Source organism: Miscanthus floridulus, chromosome 3, assembly GCF_019320115.1.
Source record: "Miscanthus floridulus cultivar M001 chromosome 3, ASM1932011v1, whole genome shotgun sequence".
Lineage (NCBI taxonomy): Eukaryota > Viridiplantae > Streptophyta > Magnoliopsida > Poales > Poaceae > Miscanthus > Miscanthus floridulus.
In genome coordinates this window covers 57310543-57334724 of record NC_089582.1, presented here as the reverse complement: position 1 = coordinate 57334724, position 24182 = coordinate 57310543, and the positions used below count along the sequence as shown (strand labels likewise).

Sequence of the window (24182 nt, the reverse complement as noted above, 5' to 3'; positions counted from 1 at the left end):
TCGGGTGATGCCTTGCATCACACGACTAATTTGACGCCACCCGCATCGATTCTTCCTGGAGCATTAATCACTCCTGATCCTGGTCAGAGAATCCACCTGGTGAGCATCTCTTCTTATTGCAACTACAATTTCCACCCCCGATTCCTCCTGGATCGCATGATTTTTTATTTTGCGGCGCTGTTATCTGTGATTAGAATAAACTGGTGTGCCTAAAAATGTTGCAACTTCGGATGTGTTGATTGCAACTTCATTTTAGAATTGCAACATTAGTTGTAGTATGATTGCAACTAATGGTTAGGGACTAATTGCAACTCTATCTGTGACGTACATGCATGCAACTAGTGGATGCACTGTGATTGCAATTCTATCTGTCATTACAATAAACTACTATGCCTGATGTATGATGCAAATTCAGATGTGTTGATTCCAACTTCACATGAGAATTACAACATTAGTTGTACTTTGATTGCAACTACTGACTAAAATAAATTGCAACTCTATCTGTGATGTACATGCATGTAACTACTGGTAATTGCAACTTCAGATGAGAAATTAAACATTATTTATAGTTTGATTTGCAACTAGTGGTGTGATTGCAACTCTATCTAAGAGGGCAACTAGGGGTTGTACTGTGATTGCAACTAATGATGAGAATTGTAACATTATTTATCTGTGATTGCAACATTTGGATTTTCACATGAAGGATTGCAACATGAGTTCTAGTTTGATTGCAACTAGATGTGATACTGTAATTGCAACTCTATCTGTTTTTGGTTATGCACCAGAATTCATTTGTATTTAGCACCGTGTATTTTCTTTTTTTGCAGGATCCAAACATACTAGATGTATTTATCCCAAGGGTGAGGCATACATTCGAGACAAAAAAAGAAGCCTATGAATTTTACTGTGATTATGCAAGATTGGCTGGGTTCAGTGTGAGGGTGAAGAGAACTAGCAAGGAGACTGCAGACTGGGTTTGCAACTGAGAGGGGTTTCTGATAACAGATAAAGAGAATAACGAACCATAGATTGAAAAGACATCAAAGAGAGTTGGCTGCCCTGCATATGCTAAGGTAAAGCAAGATAAGAAAGCCAACCAATGGTACTTCGACCATGTTGAGGAAGCACACAACCACAAGTTGCACCAGTCGCCCAGGATGGTTAGGTACATGCATATTCACAAACAAAGGGACGCAGCGCTGGATGACCTATTTGCTATCATGGCAAGGAATGGGGTAGCGCACCAGGTTGCGATGAATGTCATGTCCGAGCTATATGGTGGCCGTCAAAACTAGCCGTTCATAGAGAAAGATGTCAAAAACATGTATGTCCCTGTGTGCTAAGTCCAGAAAAAAATTCCAAAAAGAAAAAAAAGTATGCTCATAGCTACAAAAAAATAATTTACTAATTTCTTTTTATGTTCCAGGAATGCTGAGCAAGCAAGGGAGGAAAAAGATGCTGATCTGGAGAAACTTTTTCAGTTTTTTAGAGAATGCAAGACAAGCAACGAGTACTTTTACTTTGACGTGGATTTTGATCCGAAAACAAAGGTTCTCAGGAGCATATTCTGGAGCCACGCTAGTCAAAGAGTTGAATACAAGGACTTTGGTGATGTGATCACCTTTGACACAACCCACAAAACAAACAGAAAAACATGACGCTAGGCATTTTTGTGGGGGCCAATAACAACCTGAAGAATGTGAGTTTTGGGCAAGCTCTGCTTCAGGATGAAATAACTAAATCATTCAAATGGCTGTTTGAAACTTTCAAGAACTACATGGAGGGGCACCAACCCTATGTGATCCTGACAGGTATAACTTTTACTCCAATTGCGCATATAATGTATTCCTGGTTTGCAAACTTGATAATTGAACAAATGCAATAAATTGGATTCTCCTGTTGCAAACTAGATGTTGTATGGGTTGCAACCCTATTGTATTGCTGGTTCATTTTGGAAACTGTTGTTTGATAGATATGTTTGTATATATCTTTTTTTTGTGCCTGCCACAGATGAGGATGCAGCAATGAGAGAAGCGATAAGGATAGTGTTCGACAAAACGCAACATAGAAACTGTAGATGGCATATCACAAGGGCGTGGGAATACAAGCTCGACAAACTATACATACAACACAAAGATAAAAACCTGAAGGAGAGGCAGGAATCTCTGATAAATTATCCACTAGGGCCTACACAGTTTGAGGAGGAGTGGAACAAGCTAGTGCATGAGTGTGAGATAGCTGATAACCCAGCAATAAATGCACTCTAGGAAAAGAGGAAGAGCTGGATTGCAACATACTTCAAGGGGATGTACTGCGGCATAAAGACATCCACGCAGAGATCAGAAAGTCAGAACAGGGTACTGAAGGATGGTTATGTTAACAACACTACAACCCTGCACACGTTTGCGAAGAGGGTGCTTGACTCGCTTTAGCACACAGACCACATGGATGCTGGTGAGACGCACTACTCACATGTATGTTATTTTTAGAAAAATAACAAATCATTCCTGCTGCTGGTTGTAACTTGATCACAAAAAAGAATTTTGTGCAGGCTGAGGTCGTCCGAGCTTGCAAATCAAGGTTTGATGAGCAGCTCAGCAGGGTGTACACGAGGGCTATGTACCAGGAATACAAAAGGGAATATGCTAACAGCACAGCATTTCTCATAGAACCTAATCCTGATCCAGAAGTCATGAATGGTTATTTGGTGAGGCATGAGAAGGGTGCGGGGAGCTTCTGCTGGGCGCAATATGCATTTAAAGTGGTGGCTGACAAGGAAGCAGGAGTGTATGAATGTGAATGCAAGCAGTGGGAGCACACAGGTAAGCTGGTTGCAACCTTGATACCTATCCAGTTGCACATCAAAATGTACCTGGGTGTTTCTGTGTATTAAACAAAATATACTGGAAAAATGCAGGGCTGTTTTGCATGCACATCATAAGGGCATTCACCCACCTGCAGGTGCAGAGCATACCAAAAAAGTACATTTACAAACGATACACACGTGATGCAAGATCTCTGGTTCCATGGGACAGACATGATGTTGTGCAGGTTGGGCCACGAGGAGACATAGAGCAGTCACGGATGTCAAAACTGCTACCCAAGTTAATGAGGCTAGGCAGAGCAGGGAGCAAAACAAATCAAGCTTACGCTGAAACTGTGAGACATCTAGATAGAATCACTCCTGGAATTGAGCTTCTCCAAGCCACAGAAGTTGATTCTTCTATGCATCCAACCAATTCAACAGGGGCGGAAAGTGGGGAGTTGCAAGCTGTTGATACAATCTAGAATGTTGATGATGCTGCATTGACACTGGATTGTAGTGCAGCTATTATGGAGACAAATGAAAATCAGGCTAAGATCAACCTTGATCCTTACAAACTTCCTTGCTGGTATATCACTGGCTGAGCCACCAGTGTCACGTAGAAAAGGTAGAAAATATGGCAAGGAAAGTCAATGTGCTGAAAAGATAAAGGGAACTAATAATCCTTATAGCACATACATGAGGAGTTATGGGAAAAAAGTATGCCACACATGCAATGTTACTAGACACTACAGCACAACATGCCCACTAAACCCAAATAGGAGCAGAGCAGCAGAGAATAGAAAAAAAGAGGGCTGCCAAAACACAAGGTGGGACTACAAGAAAGAGAGGTTGGCCAAAAACATAGAGGGAAAAGAATGAAGAACAAGAAGGGGACCATACTGAGGACAGTGATGGCAACGACTATGAATCTGAATGAATCTCCATGTGTACTTAAAATTGTGTAGCTACATGTTCCCCAATAAATAATGTTATTATTTATTTTGTTTTCTTTCCAGTAACAAAAAAAAAGTTGCAACTAAATCAGAATGAATTCGCGTGTACTACAACCTACAAATTGCAACTCTGGTTGTCATACCAATTGCAAAACTCTAAGCCGTGACTATTATAATGTGTGCAAAAATGATGAGTTCAGATGTCCTCGGATTGCAACTCAGACCGTCAGCCGATTACAACTTACGTCATAAAACAATTGCATTCTGGTTGGGTAGGCCATTTGCAACTACCCTGGACCGCTGCTTGCAGCTCCATTTATATACCAGTTGCAACTCAACCCCTTGAACCGTTTGTATACCACTTGCGAGTCAAGTGATACGACAGTTGCATTCCGGTTAGTTATGCCAGTTGCAAAACTGCTAGTTGCAAACCCGTCAGCCGATTGCAACTTCCGTCGTGCGCAAACCGCAACCATGGTGGTGGCCAGTTGCGCCTAAAGTGATAGCTGAATTAAAACTACGATGGATGTCTGGTTGCACATGCGTTTGCATACCAGTTGCAACTTAGACAATCAGCTGATTGCAACTTTAATCATACACAAATTGCAACTCTGCTGGTACCAGACACGACTCGTTTGATAGCCGAGATGGAATACGATTCGCTACGCCAGTTGAAAATGCCCTGGTACCAGACGTGATTACATAGTTCCCTGCCCCCCCCCCAAAAGTGCACAACACCAAAGTGTGTATACACAACGAGCTACATTAGAGCGCTAATATACACAACTAACATTCTGCACAGATTTCTAATAGTTTTTCAGCAACAACTATGATTCTGCACAACTTGACTTCCACCAGCAACATATGCACCATGTTAAAAACAAATGAACAGAAAATATTCTACTGACTACTACCACTGTCCCATTCAATCCGTCGTCCCCCAACTCTAAATATATCAAGCGAGGCAGAAAGATCAACTTGATTGAGGGGATGGAACGTTAGGTAGTGCATCAGCTCGCACCTGTAAATCGTCCCCTTGAACTACAAGACCAAACAAAAAAAACAGAGGAATTTAAAAAAGTTAGTACACATGTCAGGTAACAAAACAAGCTGAAAAAAGATGTCAAAATAAAAATAGATAAAAAAAAGTGGTAGAAATGAAGCTCATCGGGTTGATTTCCTTAGTTAGCTTCTCCCCATCATAGTACTCCATGTACTTCCAGATAAAGAACATACAATCATTGAGGAGTGTCTGCTTAGTTACATTAATAAAAGGTCTCTTCCATCCGTGGACTCAAGGAAGTTTTCGGTTCGAGACCATCTGGAATGCAGCATCGATGATGGGGATCTTGGCAAAAATAGCCTCGTGGCGATCAAGTTTGTCGGTGCAGTTCAAGAAGTAGTCGTTTGAATCAAGCACATCTATGCGCTGGTGCAACATGTTGAAGCAGTAGACAAAATAGTGAATTCCATCCCTGATTGGAACAAATATCTACAAAAAAATAACCAGAGTAATTATCCAATGAAACGCGCACACAACAACAAACAAAAAGTTTAAAAAATGCAAGTTGCATATCTTGGCATACAATAATTGCTACTGGCAGTGATGCTGGATTGCTAGTGTATTGAACAAAAAAAGTAGAGTGTGTAGGAGACTGCTAACCAGTTTTGCCTTGGACAGATCATAGTGCTGCAGCTGAGATTCAAGAGTTCTCCACACTTCAATAAACTCAGCCGTCTCAGATGAATCATCATTCAAATTCTTGGACACTCTAAAATAGCAAACTGAAAAAAAGAATGAAAAAATAATTTAAGCGATCAGAGGGCATCGTTTTACCAGAAAAAAATATAAAAATATTATACGGATGGACGAAAACCAATGTATCAAAATAACTCACAAAGAAAGTAGTGGTGAGGAACACCCTGTAGCTGACAGAATCCACATTGTGAACAATATCATCATGTCTTAAGCAGTGGACCAAAAAGTCGACCACCATAATCTCTCATTGTGCTTCATCAGCAAAGTTGGAAAGCAGGTCCTCACCTGTACGGGTACAGAAAAGACCAAACTCGATCAAGACAGTACTGCGAAAAAAAAACATACAATGCAAATCAATTAAGGGACAACACATTTGAAAAAAAATCATACAAAACACTAGGGCATACGGTGCCATACAGACAATAATTGCAACATACAGGGTATTACATTTGCAACATACAAAGCTAGTATATTTGCAACTGATGATGATGCAGTTGCAAACACACACACAATTGCATCACAGATTGCAAAAGATACAGTGTATTACAACTGCAACTAAAGCAGGCAGTCCAGTACTACAAAGAATAAAACTAGAAATCAAATTAGGAACAACAAATTAGAAAAAAACAAAAAATTGCAATCATACAGTGCCATCATAGAAATTGCAACATACAGGGCATTAAGTTTGCAACTACTCAGGGGCTCCAGTACAATAACAAAATGCAACATAAAAAGAGAAACAGAGTGCACGAGCATACCATTTCAATTCATCATCAGCGGCGATCTTCCTCCTCAATGCAATCGCCTTGGCAAGAGGACGTCAGGCTGGCTTTTTCGGATAACGAAAGGGGATAGATATTTCCTCGGCTTCAACAAAAGCCTATCACCAAGGCACTGGAAAATTAACCTTTGAACCTCGCTGAAGTCTACCAACCCTTCGGATACTTCTTCCTATGAGAGTCTTACTGGTGGTGTCAAGTTGCTAATCTCGTCTTTAGACTCTGCAGGGAACTGAATCTGTGAAGCAGATGAGCTAGACCATGCCTCCTCAGGAATAGTAGAGTGCAATATAGCAAGCTCAACATCAGCCTCGTTGCGGAGCCTGTCTAGATCTTCCTCATACTTCCTGCGCTTGGCAGCATATTGTTTTCCAACTTGAGTAGCCAACACCTTACTGATCCTCTTTGCTGCAGCTTCCTGAGCCTACATAGTGTCTTTATTCAAAGCATCTTGATTGCGCTTTAACTGTTTATCCATTTCAACTTGAAGCTTCATCAACTCTTTGTCTCCCTTCTTGCTCTGACCAACCTGCTTCTTCTGGTCATCAATCTCTACCTTCTTCCTAACAGCAGCCTGCTTCTTCTCCATCTTTTCAGCTTCAACATCCTTAGACATCTGTGAAGACCTTCATGTGTATGTAATTGAAGGCTCAGCAGCTAAAGGTGGAACCTCATGCACGTCGGGACATCTAGATTTTCCAGTACACCACCTTCCTATGGACCAACATGGGAAGGGGCATCGCATGTGAGGCCAGCTACATAATCTACATTGCCTCCTTTTCTGCATGTGTCTGTATCAGGCGCAACTGGTTTCTATCAGTTGAGGCATGCGAAGCATCAACTTCCTGTTTCAATTGAGAAAAAAAGTCTGTAAGAATATGAATTGCAACCCAAATAACAATTGAATTGAGAAAAAATTCTGAAGGAAGAGTATGCATGCTCACAACATGTTCAATTGCAACAGGAAGTGTAGAGGGGCAAACAACCTCTTCTACTAGAGTTTTCTGAAAACATATCAAGACATGTATGAAAAACAATATGGATTGCAACACGACTGTAATCTAGATTGCAACTAAAGACTCATATGGATTGCAGCTTTTGAAAAAACACCTACATCAATCAAGTTCGAGCTGACTAGTCCTTCCTGCTCATGTACATGTGCATCTAAAACCAAATGCGAAATCTACTCTTCTTGGTCAATCTGGTTTCCATCAGACGCATCGTGCTCCACTACCTCCTGATGAGAAAAAAAAGTCTGTAAGAATATGAATTGCAACCCAAATAACAACTGAATTGAGAAAAAATTCTAAAGGAAGAGTATGCATGCTCACAGCATGTTCAATTGCAATAGGAAGTGTAGAGGGGCAAACAACCTCTTCTGCTAGAGTTTCCTGAAAACATATTGAGAGAAAAAAAAACATGTATGAAAACAATATGGATTGCAACACGAATGTAATCTGGATTGCAACTAAAGACTCATATGGATTCAGCTTTTGAAAAAACACCTACATCAATCAAGTTCGACCTGACCGGTCATTCCTGCTCATGTACAGGTGCGTCTGAAACCAAATGCGGCATCTGCTCTTCTTGGTCAATCTGGTTTCCATCAGACGCATCGTGCTCCACTACCTCCTGATGAGCGTCTCCCTAAAAAGTGTAGAAAAGAAAGCTGTGATAAGTAATGGATGGTGATAGTTGCAACAATGCGAATGCACTGGTTGCTAATCTTGATGGGTCATAGTTGCATCTCATTATGCAAATGAAAAATAAAAAGTTTGTGCATGCAAAAAAAGGATTCAACAAAAAAAAAGAAATGGACATGCCCACTAGTAATTACGATTTAGTTGTTAATATGAATAGAAACTAGTTGCATCTCAATGTGCAATTGGGGGGGAGTTGCAACATATATGAGTGTGTGATTGCACTGTGATAAAATAGCTTGGTTGCAACTCAAAACATAGATAGGCACCAGGGCCTTACCTCGGATTGGCTTTGTTGCTCATGACCAGAGATTGCAGAGGCATTCCTATTGGCAACTGAATGTCGTGGAGCACATTCACGGGACGATGATGGAGATTCCAACAAATCCATTATGTCATCCATAGCATGCAACTCACCACGTAATGCACGCAGTGCTACAAAGAAAAGAACAATAAAAATAAAAGGAGACAAAAAATGTGTAAGAAAAAAAGATTTGTGATTTAGAAACTACCAAAGAAATTTATTAAAAAAACTGGTTACATGGCAAATCAGCCTTACTTTGCGGCTGGGAGTGCTCTTCTTGCTGTGCAGTACTGCCATCATGCACTGGAGTACTAGGCAAATCATCATGCGGGACAAAATCATCATGCACTAGAGTACTAGGTAAATAATCATGCACTTCTTGATGGTCTTGCATTGAAACATCTACTTCAGGGTTTGTGCTCGAGGGGCGCTGTTCACCTTTAGCGTGTCCTAAAGCAGATGCTTTGCCACACTTTGACCGAAGTCTCTTCGACCCTGATAAACAACCCTTCTTGCCCTTCTTCATCCTCTTCAAGTTCGTTGCAAACTTCTGAGCACGGGCATCATCCAAGAGTTTCTTGATGCTGACATAACACTCATGATGGGCTTCACCCATAAGCTCATCAGTACTCCTTGTTAGATCATGAGCCTTCCTCATCATTGATTGAGCCTCAGCAGCACTAGCATCGAAACTCTTCAAAATTTTCTCAGCTTGGCTCTTCTTGCTTCTTCCAACTAAATTGAATAGCTCCTGGCCAAAACTTGAGAATAAACTAGGATAGTTGAACAAAACATTTTCGCCCATCGTGCTACTAGAAGGAGTAGAAGGTCCAACAGCGGCTACAGTAGCAGATGGGGCAAAGAAGGGTGTAGGCTCAGGGGCGGGTGCAGCGGCAGGTGCCATCATGGGTAAGGGTACGGCAGTAGGTGGAGTGTAGCATGTGCTTGATAGACTCCTCAACTGAAGACAACAAAAAACTAGTGTTTTCCTAAACGCTAAACGGTAAATAGTCGGTCACCAACCGTTTAGCCATTATTCGGGCAAAATGCCCATTAAACGGGCTAAATGGCCAATTAAACGGGGTAAACGGGTGATTAAACGGAAACGGCGCACCACCGTGTAGCGTTTACACGGTGTTTAAATAGGCTAAACAACCGTTTAGGCGAACAGTGTAAAAAACACACAGAGGCACAACAGAGTGTGAGTGAAAAAACACATTACAACTGTAAAAAGGCAAAAACAAGTTGCAAAACAAAAATTTACATGTGAAAAAATAGAAATCACCTGGAGGTTGCCAAACTCAATGACTCCACCAGCTACATCTCCCCTGCGATCCAACGCTGCTAATTTCTCAATCAACATATTATCAAAGAAAGAACAACAAGGTAACATTGCCTGATCTATGTTCAGATTGTGCTGGAGGCGATCAAGATATACCATCTGCAATTATGATTAAAAACAAAACAAAAAAAGTAAGCATCCCAATTACAACTCTAAAAAAAGAAGATGCACCCGAAAAATGCTAAGTTTGGGATAGGGATAGTTGCAAAGCTATAAAAGAAAAACTAGTTGCAATGATTCCATATAACTTGCAACCTCAAAACAAAACAAAAATTGAAATAATAAAAAAGAAAAAAAGGCCAGTTGCAACTATAACTCTAAACCGGTTGCAATGATAATTGTAACCCAATTTCATGAATGGGGATAGAAGGAGAAAAAAAAGAGAATGATTAGATAACTCACGACAAGAAAGATTCCACAACCATTGATGGGTGCGATTTTCCCCTTCACAAAAGATTCATGCTTATACAGCCGAGCAGTATGCTGAAGGTTGTCAACAACTGCTTTGCACCAGTTAATTCCATTGATGCAGCGAACATCCGCAGTCCAGATGATATCATCAAGCCTAATGTAGTTGTCGGTGTTTGCAAAAAGTAACGTGCAGAATGCATGCATCAACCAACACCTGACTGCCACATCTCCGTGGAGAGCACAAAACTGGATCTTCTCCTTAATCACCTTGGGAAGTATTTTATTGCCCGTTACACCATGTACCTGAAGACTCAAACTGTTGCGCATCTCCCATGCTTCTACCATATCCATGTTTAGGGGGTCATTTCCTACTCTATTCAGCATGAACATACACCAGATGGCATGCTCATTGATTTCAATAACTTTTCCCATGCCAAGCTCTAGAGACATAGACTCTAGATTGAATTTATCCATGAGCCATATAAGCAGCATCCTGGGCAATGAAGTAGGCTTAAACTCCAATAGCCCGCCAAAACCCATAGCACATAATCTGTCCTTAATTTCATCAGGTGTTGCTTTAACAAGATCAACAAATTTTCCAGGAGAGCAACGAAGCGACACTACCCTATCCCTCTTAACAGGATCGATATTTGTTATCTACAGGTTGTGCAAAAAACAAAAACAAAAAAACAAATATGATTGCAATACTAAACAAATATAAAATATTCAAATAGATAATAATAAAAAAAGTACATCAATTTTTTTACCTCAGCAGTATCTACTGCCTGAGATATGGTGGAACTGCCCTCCCCACAACACCTCTTTCTATTGGCACGACGATCAGGCGATGTGATTGTTGTGATTGGCATTGGCTCAAAATTATCATCAAGGTTTACGGGTACCTGGTATAATCATGGTAGTGGGAAAAATATGCCCACCCAGGTTTATGGGTACCTGGTATACCATTTCCTTAGTACACAGACGTCCCCCGAGCGACTGTATAAAGAAACTTTCCTTTGTTGCCCCAATTGAAATTTCATACTTCATGACAAATGTTCTATTGATGAATGAATGCGATGCGCCAGAATCAAAAAGTATAACTGCAGGGTGATTGGCAACAAGAAACATACCCATCATCACTAGCTCCCCCTCTGGAATTTCTCCAGCTTGAATATAGAACACCCGTCCTGTCTTCCTCTCATCTTTGCCCTTCTGAGCATTCTGATTGTGGTTCTTGTTTGGTGCCTGACCCTCTTGTTGATTGGTAGGGGTCTTCTGATAATTTTGATTAGCCTACCTAGGATATGGACATTCCCTAGAGAAATGACCAGTCCTTCTACAATTGTAACATAGATAGTTGTGACCCTAGGACGTTGGAGCATTGCCACCAGAAGCATTGGTTGACTGTGAATTTGGATAGGTTATAGCAGGACGAACATTTGACTGTTGCCCGGCTTGGAACTGCGGCGGACGATAAGGAGGACGATTATGATGTACTGGATGATAAATCACCCTCTGTCTCTTCTGATTTCCCCCAAAAGATCCAGACGGCACACTCTTTTTCTTTTTGAGCTCCTTATGCTGCCGATACTTTGACTCTGAAGCAATTGCAATATTTACTGCCTCATGATAAGTGACATTGGTGCAAGTGGTCATCATTGTTTGCAGCTTGGTATTCAAACCTCTCATAAACCACCTCTTCTTCTTGGCATCAGTATTAACATATTCTGATGCATATTGGGATAGATGATTAAATCTTCCCACATACTGCATCATGGTTTGATCTCCTTGCTTCAAAGCAAGGAATTCTTATAGCTTCATAGCCATCACTCCTTTAGGGATATAATGGGCTCTGAAGGCAGTACAGAACTCAGTCCAAGTTATTGGAATGCCAACTAGTTGCATAGCCACTAAGTTTGCCCACCAAGCACTTGTTGCTCCTCTAAGTTGCTGGGCGGCAAACATAGGTTTCTGATACTCCATGCATGGAATAAGGTCAAATTTCTGCTCCATGGTTCAAAGCCAGTCATCAGCCTCTAATGGTTCATCTGCCTTGGTGAACACCGGTGGTCTTATGTCTATAAAATCAACATATGTAGCCTCCTGTCTGTTATGGTGGTGACCACGGTTTCCATGCATCTGATTCTAATTACTCTGAGCCATCTCATGAAGCAAACGAGAATTTTCGACCGTCACATTGACAAGTGAGGTTATAGCATCAGCTAAATTTGTTGGAACTGGTGGCGGATCTGGAATACCATCCTCATCTTGTGAAGTTCTAGGAATATACGAACCCCGCGTACGACGCATCTGCTCATAACAAACCAAACTTTATTCACATGTCTTTATTGAATTGTACCAAAGTTTACTCTAGACACATTACATAGAGTTTACTAATGTATAAACAAACCCGCGAGTACGAAAATAAAACTACATAACTTGACTAGAGCGACTATTATACAACTCTACTCCTTTCCTCAATTACTTCAAACTTCAGGCTCGGTATCCATTCTAGAATTATTACCGCCTTCATCATCACTTTCATTGATCATTACTAATTCTTCAGGATCTTCTTCTTCTTCCTCTCCTGATTCATCATCATCGGCAAGGATGACACCAGGGTCCATGGCATCATCTTGAGGCTCATAATTCGGATTTAGTAGATTGCTAAGCCTATGAACTTCCTCATGTAGATAGGTATTATGTTCTTCTAAATCTTCTACATAGAATTCTAGCTCATGAGTTCTAGCTCTAGCTACATTTTCTCTCTACCAAGCTTCATTTCTTCCCTCCACCGTATGAACCAACATACGTTCGCAGTTCCTATGTGCAGTGGTGAGATGCCTCAATTGACCCTGCAATTCTCCTACCTGTATAACATCCAAAGCCCTATCTCTAGTAACTTGTGCTAACTCTGCAGAAATTCTCTGTATCTCTGCCTAGGGATCAGGCCTAGAACTACTACTGCTAGCACCATCATTTCTAGGGGCAAGTTGGTGACGAGGAACTCCTTTGGGCCCAGTGGACTTACGGGGCGTCATCTTGGCATGAGCCATACTGTAGGAAACCAATTTAATCCAAGTAAGACCATTTGATCAAAGTCTGAAGAGCAGCTATGATGGATTACATTACTCAAACTAGACTCACTACTCAACTCTAGACTAAGAGGTGAAGGAAGTAATGAGTGAATTATTCATGATGCATGAATCATTCTTACGAACAAAAACATCAAAGTTTATAATGCACATAAACAACATTTATTTTTATATAGGGCATAATAAGATTACTACTCCACCACATAAAACCTTTTTAATCAAATATGGAATGGTGAGAAAGAAATAAGATAAGTTAGAAGCAATTTGGACCAAATTATCAAGTTAGATTTAGTCATCCCAAATCATTTTGAAGTTTTTGTACAACAATACAACAAAAACCTTGTAACAATCGCTCTGATACCATTCTGTGGTAGAACCTCCTAAATTATAGGACCCACATGCACTTATCACTGTCCAACGACCTTTGACAACTATGCATATGTTCCTAGTAACTTAAGAAGTCTGTCGGGTGTTCTCGGGGAACCCCGAATCATCCACGATTTTTGAGCAGGATCACATTATAGAGTCATTGCAGTATTACAACATTTATTCAAATATCAACACCAGAGTAAAAACAGTGGAAGTCTTATGGTAACATAGTTTACAAACTAGTTGTTTCAAACCTTACAAACTAAGTTCAATAATTATTACAAACCATAGTAGTAGTGGGGTGGCATAATTAACATATACATAACACACAAATTAAACATCATGCCCAAGGATCACACATTTACTTCTCATCGTCAGAATGAACAATAGTCATGCAGCACGATCCAAAATAGATCTACACATGAGGCTCACCTGCAACAAGGGTCAACGAACCCTGAGTACAAAAGTACTCAATAAGACTTAACCAAAATATTAACGAATAACTTAGGAATGTAGGCTTAGGGATTCAAGGTATAGCTTTAACAATGATCAAAGTTCTTTTGCATAAAAGCTCTTTTAACAAAATTCTTTATATAGAAACTTCATAAGAATTATATACAAAGCTGACATGATCCACGCTGAGATCATGAAACTTCATATCCAACACCTTCACAAGCCTTATTCAAGTTCCAGTTATTAATACTACGATGATAAACAGTGAGTTGAGTCTCCATAACCGAGGAGCAACGATGATTCGAACCGATTATAAACCTAGCTAGAAATTCCAGACCACACGACATATGCAGGTTCCCGTCCTACATATACCAACCTACCCTCGGATCCTCTAAAACAAGAATGGGTCCACGCCACCCGAGAATATAGTACTCCACCATTCCAGCCCATGGCCACGTGGGTACACGCTATTCTCGCCATCTCTCCACTCCCAGTGCACGAGTAGCCATTCTCATAATAGAATAGCCGAGTAAAGGCTTACCGGAGTATGTGGTTAGTACTACAAATTCTCACCTCATGCAATTCAACAACGGATGTGTCTTAATCGACACAGGCGGAAAGAACCCGCTCATAAGACCTCCATGTCTTGTGGCTCACACACACCGAGTCCGCCCGGTCTAGATTTATTACTCCACATTCCCATATCACATGCTAACATAATTGACCAATGTTCCATTTGTTACTTGCAGGTGGCAGGTAGTCACCCGACTTTCATCGTTCTATGCATAGCTAAGCAAAACTAGGCATATATGAGTTTAAAACTGGTAATATGGTAAATATGGAATAATAAGGGTGGTAATGCACCAATTAGGCTCTTACTTAACTCCTAATCACTTAATGCAATAACAGAAAGCAAAAGCGAAATTAATTTATAAAACATAAGGTAGGGTTGTATGCATCCGGGGCTTGCCTTCGTTGACGGAAAAGTCTGGTTCCTGCGACGTTTCACAAGTATTCGATCCGACCTCAATAGACGGATTAACCTCCTCAACAACTTGATTAACTACCACATGTTCACCTTCGTTCAATACACGTAATAACAATGCCATGTTTAACATGATGCGGAATACGAAACATGATGCTCGATGATGGATGCAAAATTTAACAATTTAAATACAACTTTCCTTCGCGGTACAGTTGCAAGTCAAACAAACTAAATCTTTTTTCATAACACATACATCAATTGTCAAGGATTATTAGCAACAAATGACCCAAGGTCATCACTCAATCCAAAATTGCAAACAAAACCTAAATCATTAAAGGTTACTATTTGCTTTTATGAATTAATTATTTAATTCAAAATTATGAAATAAATCAACTTATTCTAATTGAGCTCAAAATTTTAGTAAATGGTCATTACATGATAAGTAAGTGGCAAAACAAATTTCATAATTTTTGGACAATTAAATAAGCCTAGAAAAATCATGGAAATCCATTTATTATTAAATTGAGCAATTTTTATCACATTCAAAAAGTGCTGAAAAATAATATTTCATATTTTTCTTAAATAATATACATCACAGAGGAGTCACACAAAAATTTTCATAATTTTTGGAGCTCTAAATAAATCTACACAAAAATTACAAATTGCATCACTATTCATTCATTTCTAAAAATAGAAAAATCCATTTTGAACTACACAGTCGCTGACACCCGGGTCCCACCTGTCATCCCTAACCTCGCGCGTTTGACCACGACAGCAACGGCGCTGACCGACGTAAACTCGTCGATGGTGAGTCCAACGGCGATGACCAACGTACCAAAATGATCACCAAGACTAGGTGGATCGATTGATGTCCCTATCAGCACTGATTACGGCCCTATACTAGCTCGACGTCGGCCATGGCGGACGTGGTGGCATGGCAGCGCTATGCCGGTGACGTGAAACCAGTAGAGCACAAACAAAGGATCCAGGAAGCACCAGTGGCTCACCCCAAACGCGTTGAAGCAAGGAGCGAGGTCGGAGAAGCAACGGAGAGGTGGGTCGACGTCCCGAGCAAACACGGCGGAGCAGATCGTCGTCGGTGGCGATGTTCCAAGAGCTGTGGTGGTCAAAATGAGAAATCAATGGTTCATGGAGGACTATAGCATCATGGCGAGGCTGAAACAAGACTCAGCAGGGGCAGAGGATCACCGTAACACGCTGGCCACGACGAAGCGCTCACGACGGGGACGCTGCCGGCCATGAGGAAGAAGAGCGCGCACCGCGAGTTCCCGATGAAGATAAGCCGAATTGGTGGGTCGGCTGGATGTGCAAGGAGTAAGCAAAGTTGGAACTAGCTTATCAGTGATGGAGCACAATAACGACGGCGCGGGCTCGCCGGAGATGAGCAAGGCGACGGGAAAAACAGAGCAAGAAGAAAAGGCAAAGACGATGGCGGCTCAGGCTATAAAGGGGGCCAAGAAGCTCGAGGAAGCTGTGCTATGGCCTTCACCGCGCTAGCGCAATGCCAAAATGGCCACGACCGCGCCTGGAACGCCGAAGAAGGAAACACCGGCAATGTAGCTTCGGCGGTGGACACTGTTCACCAAAATTACAAGTTTGCCATTTGCCAAAATTCACAAATTACTCTCAATTTTTCATAACAACTCAAAAATCTCCAAAAATAAAAGTTGTTCAAAATCAAAAGTTCTACAACTTTGCTTTTATAACCATCTCCTAATTCGGTCTAGATTTTGAAATGAACTTTTGAATTTGAATCGTGAAATTTAATGAATTATGCCTTTTTGAATTACTCAAAATTTTTCTAAACAACTTGAAAAACTCCAAAAACAAACTTTGTATAACTTGCCAAGCTCTACATTTTTGCTTTTGGGCTCAACCCCAAAATATGCTTAAATTTTGAAATGGATTTTTAGGGTAGGATTTAAATGCTGAAAAGCGGGGTTTTCTCAAAAAATTCAAAATCCAAACAAACTTTGAACTGGAGTCAAACAATACAATGCAACACATACCACATAAATATAAACTTGTATTAGTGTATGCATCTCAAAGTTTTCACCAAATGTCAAATGCTTTGCAATGCATATGATGACATGTCAGATTTTAATATTTAAACACCTGAGGTGTTATAGCCGTGAAGCAACAGGAAGCATCATATTTCTCCCCCTGTGTAGCGTCTTCAAATGAGGGGACGACCGCTGAGGCTCCATCATAAGCGCTATTATGTATAAAAAAAGGTTAGTGTCTGCTTTAAGAAAAGATGATAGGGAGTGCAATGAAATAACAATTGCATGCATTGGTTGCAAACAACAAAAAACTAGATACAGGACAAAAAAAGTAGAGATTCATTAAAGCAACATACACATAAACAAAAAGCTCCAGCACATCAAACAGTAACTAGAAACTACAAATTGCAACATATAGGGGTATTACATTTGCAAGTAACTAGGCAGTCCAATACCATCATACAAATTGCAACATACAGAGCATTAAGTTTGCAACTACAAAAGGAGCTCCAGAACCATAAAAAATGGTAACATACAGGATATTACAATGGCAAACATATATGGAATTACATTTGCAAAACTAACGACAACAGAATTGCAACGTATAAAAGAATTGCAACACAAATTGCAACATAAATGGTATTACATTTGCAACTAAGCAAGCAGCCAGTAGCAAGAGAAATAAAACTAGAAAATCAATTTAGGAACAACACAGGATCAGAAAGATCATCATCACAAGGATGGGGCTATGAAGGAACAGGAAGCATCAGATTTCTCCCCCTGTGTAGCGTCTTCAAACGAGGGGACGACCGCTGAGGCTCCATCCTAAGCGCTATTATGTATAAAAAATGTTAGTGTCTCCTTTCAAAAAAAGATGATAGGGAGTGCAACGAAATAACAATTGCAAACAACAAAACTAGATACAGGACAAAAACTAGAGATTCATTAAAGCAACGTACACATAAACAAAAAAGCTCCAGCACATCAAACAGTAACTAGAAACTACAAGTTGCAACATACAGGGGTATTACATTTGCAAGTTACCAGGCAGTCCAGTACCATCATACAAATTGCAACATACAGAGCATTAAGTTTGCAAATAAAAGAGGAGCTCCAGAACTATGAAAAAATGGTAACATACAGGATATTACAATGGCAACATACATGAAATTATATTTGCAAACTAATGACAACAGAATTGCAATGTACAAAAGAAATTGCAACACAAATTGCAACATAAATGGTATTACATTTGCAACTAAGCAAAGCAGCCAGTAGCAAGAGAAATAAAACTAGAAAATCAATTTAAGAACAACACATTGGGGAAAAATCATACAAAAAAACACTACACCACACAGTGACATCGTACAAAATTGCAAAACATACAGTACCCATCATACAATTACCAATGACAGACCATTAAGATTGACAATAAAAAGAAGGGATCCAGTACCGTTAGACTAAAACTAGAGACTAATTTACAAACATCCGCATAAAAAGGAACAACAAATTCGCAACCCATTCAAAACTATGGCAGAACCTCCTAAATTATAGGGCCTACATGCACCTATCATAGTTCAACAACCCTTGACAACAATGCATATGTTCTCGGTAACTTAAGAAGCCTATCAGGTGTCCTCAGGAAACCCGAATCATCCACAATTTCTTTCGAGCAGCATCCATTACAGAGTCATTGCAGTATTACAACAATTTATTCATTAATTTACATCAGAGTAAAATAGCAGAAGTCTTACATTAACTTAGTTAAAAAATAGTTGTTCAAAGCTTACAAACCAAGTATGATTATTATTACAAACCATAGTAGTGGAGTAACATTAGTAATATAAAACAAACACACAATTAAAGTGCCCTGCCCAAAGGCCACACATTTACTTATCATCTTCGAGTTGAACAACCATCATGCAGCAAGGTCCAAAACAAACCTGCTCATGAGGCTCACCTGCAACAAGGGTTAAAGAACCCTAAGTACAAAAGTACTCAACAAGACTTAATCGACGTAAAAACGGAGAAGACCCAGGAATGCAGGCTCGGGGATTCAAGGTAAGGCTTTAACAAGAATCAAAGTTCTTTTGCGTAAAAGCTCCCTAACAAGATTCTTTCTTTCAACATTTAAATCATCATAAAGATCATATATAAAGCTGACATGATCCATATTGAGATCATGAACTTCATATCAAACTCTTTCTAAAATCTTACTCAAGTTCTATTTGTTAACTACGATGATGAACAGTGAGTTGAGTCTCCATAACCGAGGAGTAGTGACGATTCAAACCGATTAAAACCCAACTGGGGATTCCCAACCACATGACATATGCAGGTCCCTGACCTACATATACCAACCTATCCTTAGAATCTCTAAAACAAGAACGGGTCCGCGCCACATAAGAGCACAGTACTCCACCAATCCAGCCTATCGCCATGTGGGTACACGCTACTCTCACCATCTCTCCACTCCCAGTGTGCGAGTAGCCATTCTCATAATAGAATAGCAAAGTTAAGGCTTACCAAAGTATGTGGCCAGTACTACAAACTCTCACCTCATGTAATTCAACAACGGGCGGTTCTTAATCGACACAGGCGGAAAGAACCCGCTCACAAGACATTCATGTCTTGTGGCTCTCATACATCGAGTCCGCCCGGTCTAGATTTATTACTCCACATGATTATATCTCATGATTCATAAATAACCAATCGTATCCAATAAACCATTCATATCTCGCAGGTGACAAGTAATCACCCGACTTTTATTGGTCTAAGCATGGCTAAGCATAATTAGGCATTCTCGAATTAGAGCTGGTAATAAGGTTGATATGGAAAAACAAGGTTGGTAATGCACCAATTAGATTTCCACTCAACTCATAATCACTTAATGCAACATTTAAAAACAAAAGTGATATAATTTGTAAAACACAAGGTAGGTTTAAATGCACCCGGGGCTTGCCTTGATTGACAGAATAGTCAGGTTCCAGAGATGTTCCACAGATATCAAACCCGACCTCAACAGGTGGGTTGACTTCCTCAACAACTTGGTTGACTACCAAGTTCTCACTTTCGTTCACTACACGTAGTAACAATGCCATGTTTAATATGATGCGAGACATAAACATGATGCTTGATGATGGATGCAAAAGTTAATAACTTGAATACAACTTTCCTTCATGGTATAGTTACAAACTAATAACTAACTAAACCTTCTCTAGGGTTTACTTAGATTAACACTAATGACCTTAGTGGGGTATACAAATTAACATTTCTTAAACACAAGTTGATTATAAACTCAAACACTTTACTTAAAGTGCCAAGGATCATTATATGCTAATGACCCAAGGTCATCACTCAATCCCAAATTCAAACAAAACCTAAGTCATTAAGGTTTACTATTTGTTTTAATTAATTAATTAATTAATTCAAAATTATGAAATAAATCAACTTTTTTCAAATGAGTCCCAAATTTTTGTGAAGGGTCATCACATGATAACTAATTGTAAAAACAATTTTCATAATTTTTGGATACTTATTTAAGCCTAGAAAAATCATGGAATCTCATTTATTAATTAATTTGAGAAATTTTTGTCACATTCAAAATGTACTGAAAAGTAACCTTTAATATTTTTCCTAAAAGGTTCACATCTCAGAGAGGTCACACAAAAATTTTCATAATTTTGAGAGCTCTATTTATTTCTACACAAAATAAACAAATCACAGTACTATTTACCCATTTATGCAAAATAGAAAAATTCATTTTCACTTCAACAGTCATTGACGGGGTGACCCCATCGATCAGCCCGCACTGACCATGGTGGCGAGGCCCTCTGACCGGCAATTACTCGCCATCGGTGAGGTCTCCGGCGGTAAGGATTGAACCAACATGACCTCCTCAGCGCTGCGCTTCGACTAATGGTACTGGTTGAACATCTAGACTACTGCAAAGACCTCGCCGGCGACGATGGCGGCACGGCGGTGTCCTACCAAGATAGCGATGGCGATCTATGACTTTGCCAGCAAAACAAAGGTCTCTGGTGCACTTAGTACCTCCTAACGGACGTAACCGAGCACCTAATTGAATCAACAGCACTCCACCACACTAGCAGCGACGCATGCAGTGGCACGGCGGAGCAAAACTTGCCGGCGTCCCATGGTCCCTTGGCTACGGCATGTTAGAGGTAAAATAGATCACACTAGCATGATCAGTGGCTCACCCCAAAGCTAATGCGCGCGAGAACGACGGCTAAGGCGAGGCAGAGCTAGGTCATCGATGTTGGAGACAATAGCGGCGGCGTGAACTCATGGTGAAGCTCTGTTATGAGGAAAATAACTAACCAAATGATCAACGATCAAGCTCATGAACATCACGAGAGAATGAAGATCAAGAAACAACAAAAGATGAAGCAAGAAGCCCACCCAAACTACCTGTCCAAGGTGGAATGGATCTCGGTGGATCCTCGCTGGAGTTGGAGAAGACGAGGTTACGCCGGGCAATCCAGAGGGGTAGAAACTACGCAAGTGGGTGATATGGAGGCGCTAGGTGATGGCGATCATGGTGACGTGCTCAGCTGAGGCTGGGATGGCTCTACGGCTCCAGCGTGAGCTCGACGGAGCAGGGCGGCACTGACGGGAAACAAAGGAAGTGAGAGAGCGACGGAGGACGTTCTTAGACTTAAGAGGCGAGCGGAGAGCGGCAGGAAAGGTGCGCTCGACACGTAACGGCAACGCGGACATGTCAAAGTAGGAGGTGTCACTCACGGGCGCACATGGAAGCCGGTGGAAGCTTGCCTGCGGTGAGAGTCTGCCTGCTTGCACTGTTCACGCTATTTACTGAATCACCACTCGTTTCATTTTTTCAAATTACTTTCAAATTTGTATGGTAACTCAAAAATCTTCAAAAATAAAAGTTGCTGTAAATTCAAAGTTCTACAATTTTGCTTTAATAACCATACTCAAATTCTATCTAAATTTAATAATACAAGTTTAAAATCAAAAGGGGACACTTTAAGAATTTATCCCCTTTTCAAATTACTTCAAATTTTATATAACAACTTTGAAAACTCCAAAAACAAACTTTGTACACATTGACAAGCTCTACACTTCTTCTTTTAGGCTCAACCCCAAATTGTGCTTAGATTTTGAATTAGGTTTTTCCAGGGTAGAATTCATTGCTAGAAATTAGGGTTTTGGAATTCAAATTTAACACCAAGGTTTTGAACTTGATTCATCCCATACAAATCAACACTTATAATCATAAAAGTAAAATTGTTTTAGTGAATGCATATCAAAGTTTTCACTAAGACAAGAATGATGTGCAATGCATATGATGACATGGCATATTTTAGTATTTAAAACACCAGAGGTGTTACAACCTTTCTCCCTAAAAGAAATCTCGTCCTGAGATTTAAAGTCCTAGGATAAAGTAATGGAAAAGGAAATATGTCAAGCAAATATATTCTAAACTTAACCATAAAATAGCTCAGGTCCTTTTCTAATACATGCTTCGCAAAGATAGAGTAGAACTAATAGTATTTTATATAGAAGCAAGGAACTCCGGAAACTGTTCTAGCAAGTAATCTTCGAATTCCCAAGTAGCTTCTTCAGAATGTTGATTCCATTGTATCTTGTAAAACTTGAGTGTCCTCCTTCGAGTGACATGGTCTTTCTGATCTAGAACTTGAATAGGATATTCAGAATAGGTCAAATCAGGTTCAAGTTCAACTCCTTCAACTTCAACATTTTGATCAGGCACTTGAAGACGTTTCTTTAATTGGGAAACATGGAACACATCGTGTACAGCTGAGAGATGTTCCGATAACTTCAAGCGATATGCCACCTTTCCACACCTCTCCAGAATTTGAAATGGTCCAATATAACGAGGTGCCAACTTGCCTTTAACACCGAAATGGTTGACTCCCTTCATTGGTGATACGTTTAGATGTACATAATCTCCCTTGTTAAACACCAAGGGTCGGTGTCGTTTATCTACATAACTCTTTTGTCAGGACTGAGCTACCTTCAAATTATTTTGTATCTGTCTAACCTTCTCTTCTGTTTCTTTCACAAGGTCAACTCCAAAGAACCATCTTTCCCTGGGTTCAGACCAATTTAACGAGGTTCTACACCTACGACCATAGAGTGCTTCAAACAGAGCCATCTTAATGCTCTCCTGATAACTATTGTTGTAGGAGAACTCAGCCAAAGGCAAACATTCATCCCACTTATTGGAATAGTTAAGGACACAACACCTTAACATATCTTCAAGTACTTGATTTACCCTTTCAGTCTGACCATCAGTCTGTGGATGATAAGCGGTACTATGCAGAAGTTTGGTACCTAACGAAGCATGCAAATGTTTCCAAAAGTTGGAGACAAACTGCGTACCTCTATCCGACACAATGGTCTTTGGTACACCATGTAAGCTCACGATTCATGCTAAAAACAACTGGGCATATTGGATAGTGGGATATATACTCTTGACTAGAAGAAAATGTGCTGACTTAGTTAGTTGATCTATAATAACCCATATTGAGTCAAAACCTTTTGATGTCTTGGGTAGACCAACGATAAAGTCCATACTAATATCCTCCCACTTCCAACCTGGAATAGGCAATGGCTGTAACTCTCCAGCGGACTTCAAATGTATAGCTTTCACTTTTTGAAAAGTATCACACTTGTCTATATATCGAGCAATCTCTATCTTCATTTTGGTCCACTAGAAACTCTGTTTCAAATCATGGTATATTTTATTACTTCCTAGATGAATAGAGAACCTAGTGGTATGTGCCTCTTCAAGAATTGACTGTCGCAACTCAGGAACCTTTGGTACCACAAGGCGATTCTTGAACCATAGCACACCAGCATCATCTATTCTGAAGCATGCCGCTTTTCCATTCCTGACTCTTTCTTTGATATGGGCTATACCCTTTTTTCTTTCTGAGCAGCAATAATTTGGTCTCGAATAGTTGATTCAACAGTTATATTGGTCAAACTACCTTGTTGAATGATCTCTATATCCAACTTCTCCATCTCATGATATAAAGTTAGATCCATTGTCTTCATGGTCATGCAATTGCAATGACTCTTGCGACTGAGTGCATCTGCAACCACATTTGCCTTACCAGGGTGGTAATGCACCTCCAAGTCATAATCTTTAATCAATTCCAACCATCTTCTTTGCCGCATATTCAATTCTA

At 40.1% G+C, this 24182-nt stretch overlaps 1 protein-coding gene across 1 annotated transcript; it reads left to right on the top strand.

Moving 5' to 3' along the window:
* Positions 1–712: 712 nt before the first annotated feature.
* LOC136543773 (protein FAR1-RELATED SEQUENCE 1-like) lies at positions 713–3408 on the top strand. Its single transcript, XM_066536134.1, has 9 exons — positions 713–748; positions 828–974; positions 1029–1165; positions 1427–1550; positions 1649–1699; positions 2268–2414; positions 2552–2822; positions 2918–2981; positions 3324–3408. Exons 1-9 carry the CDS (start codon positions 713–715, stop codon positions 3406–3408), a joined length of 1062 nt encoding a protein of 353 aa, XP_066392231.1.
* Positions 3409–24182: the final 20774 nt, after the last annotated feature.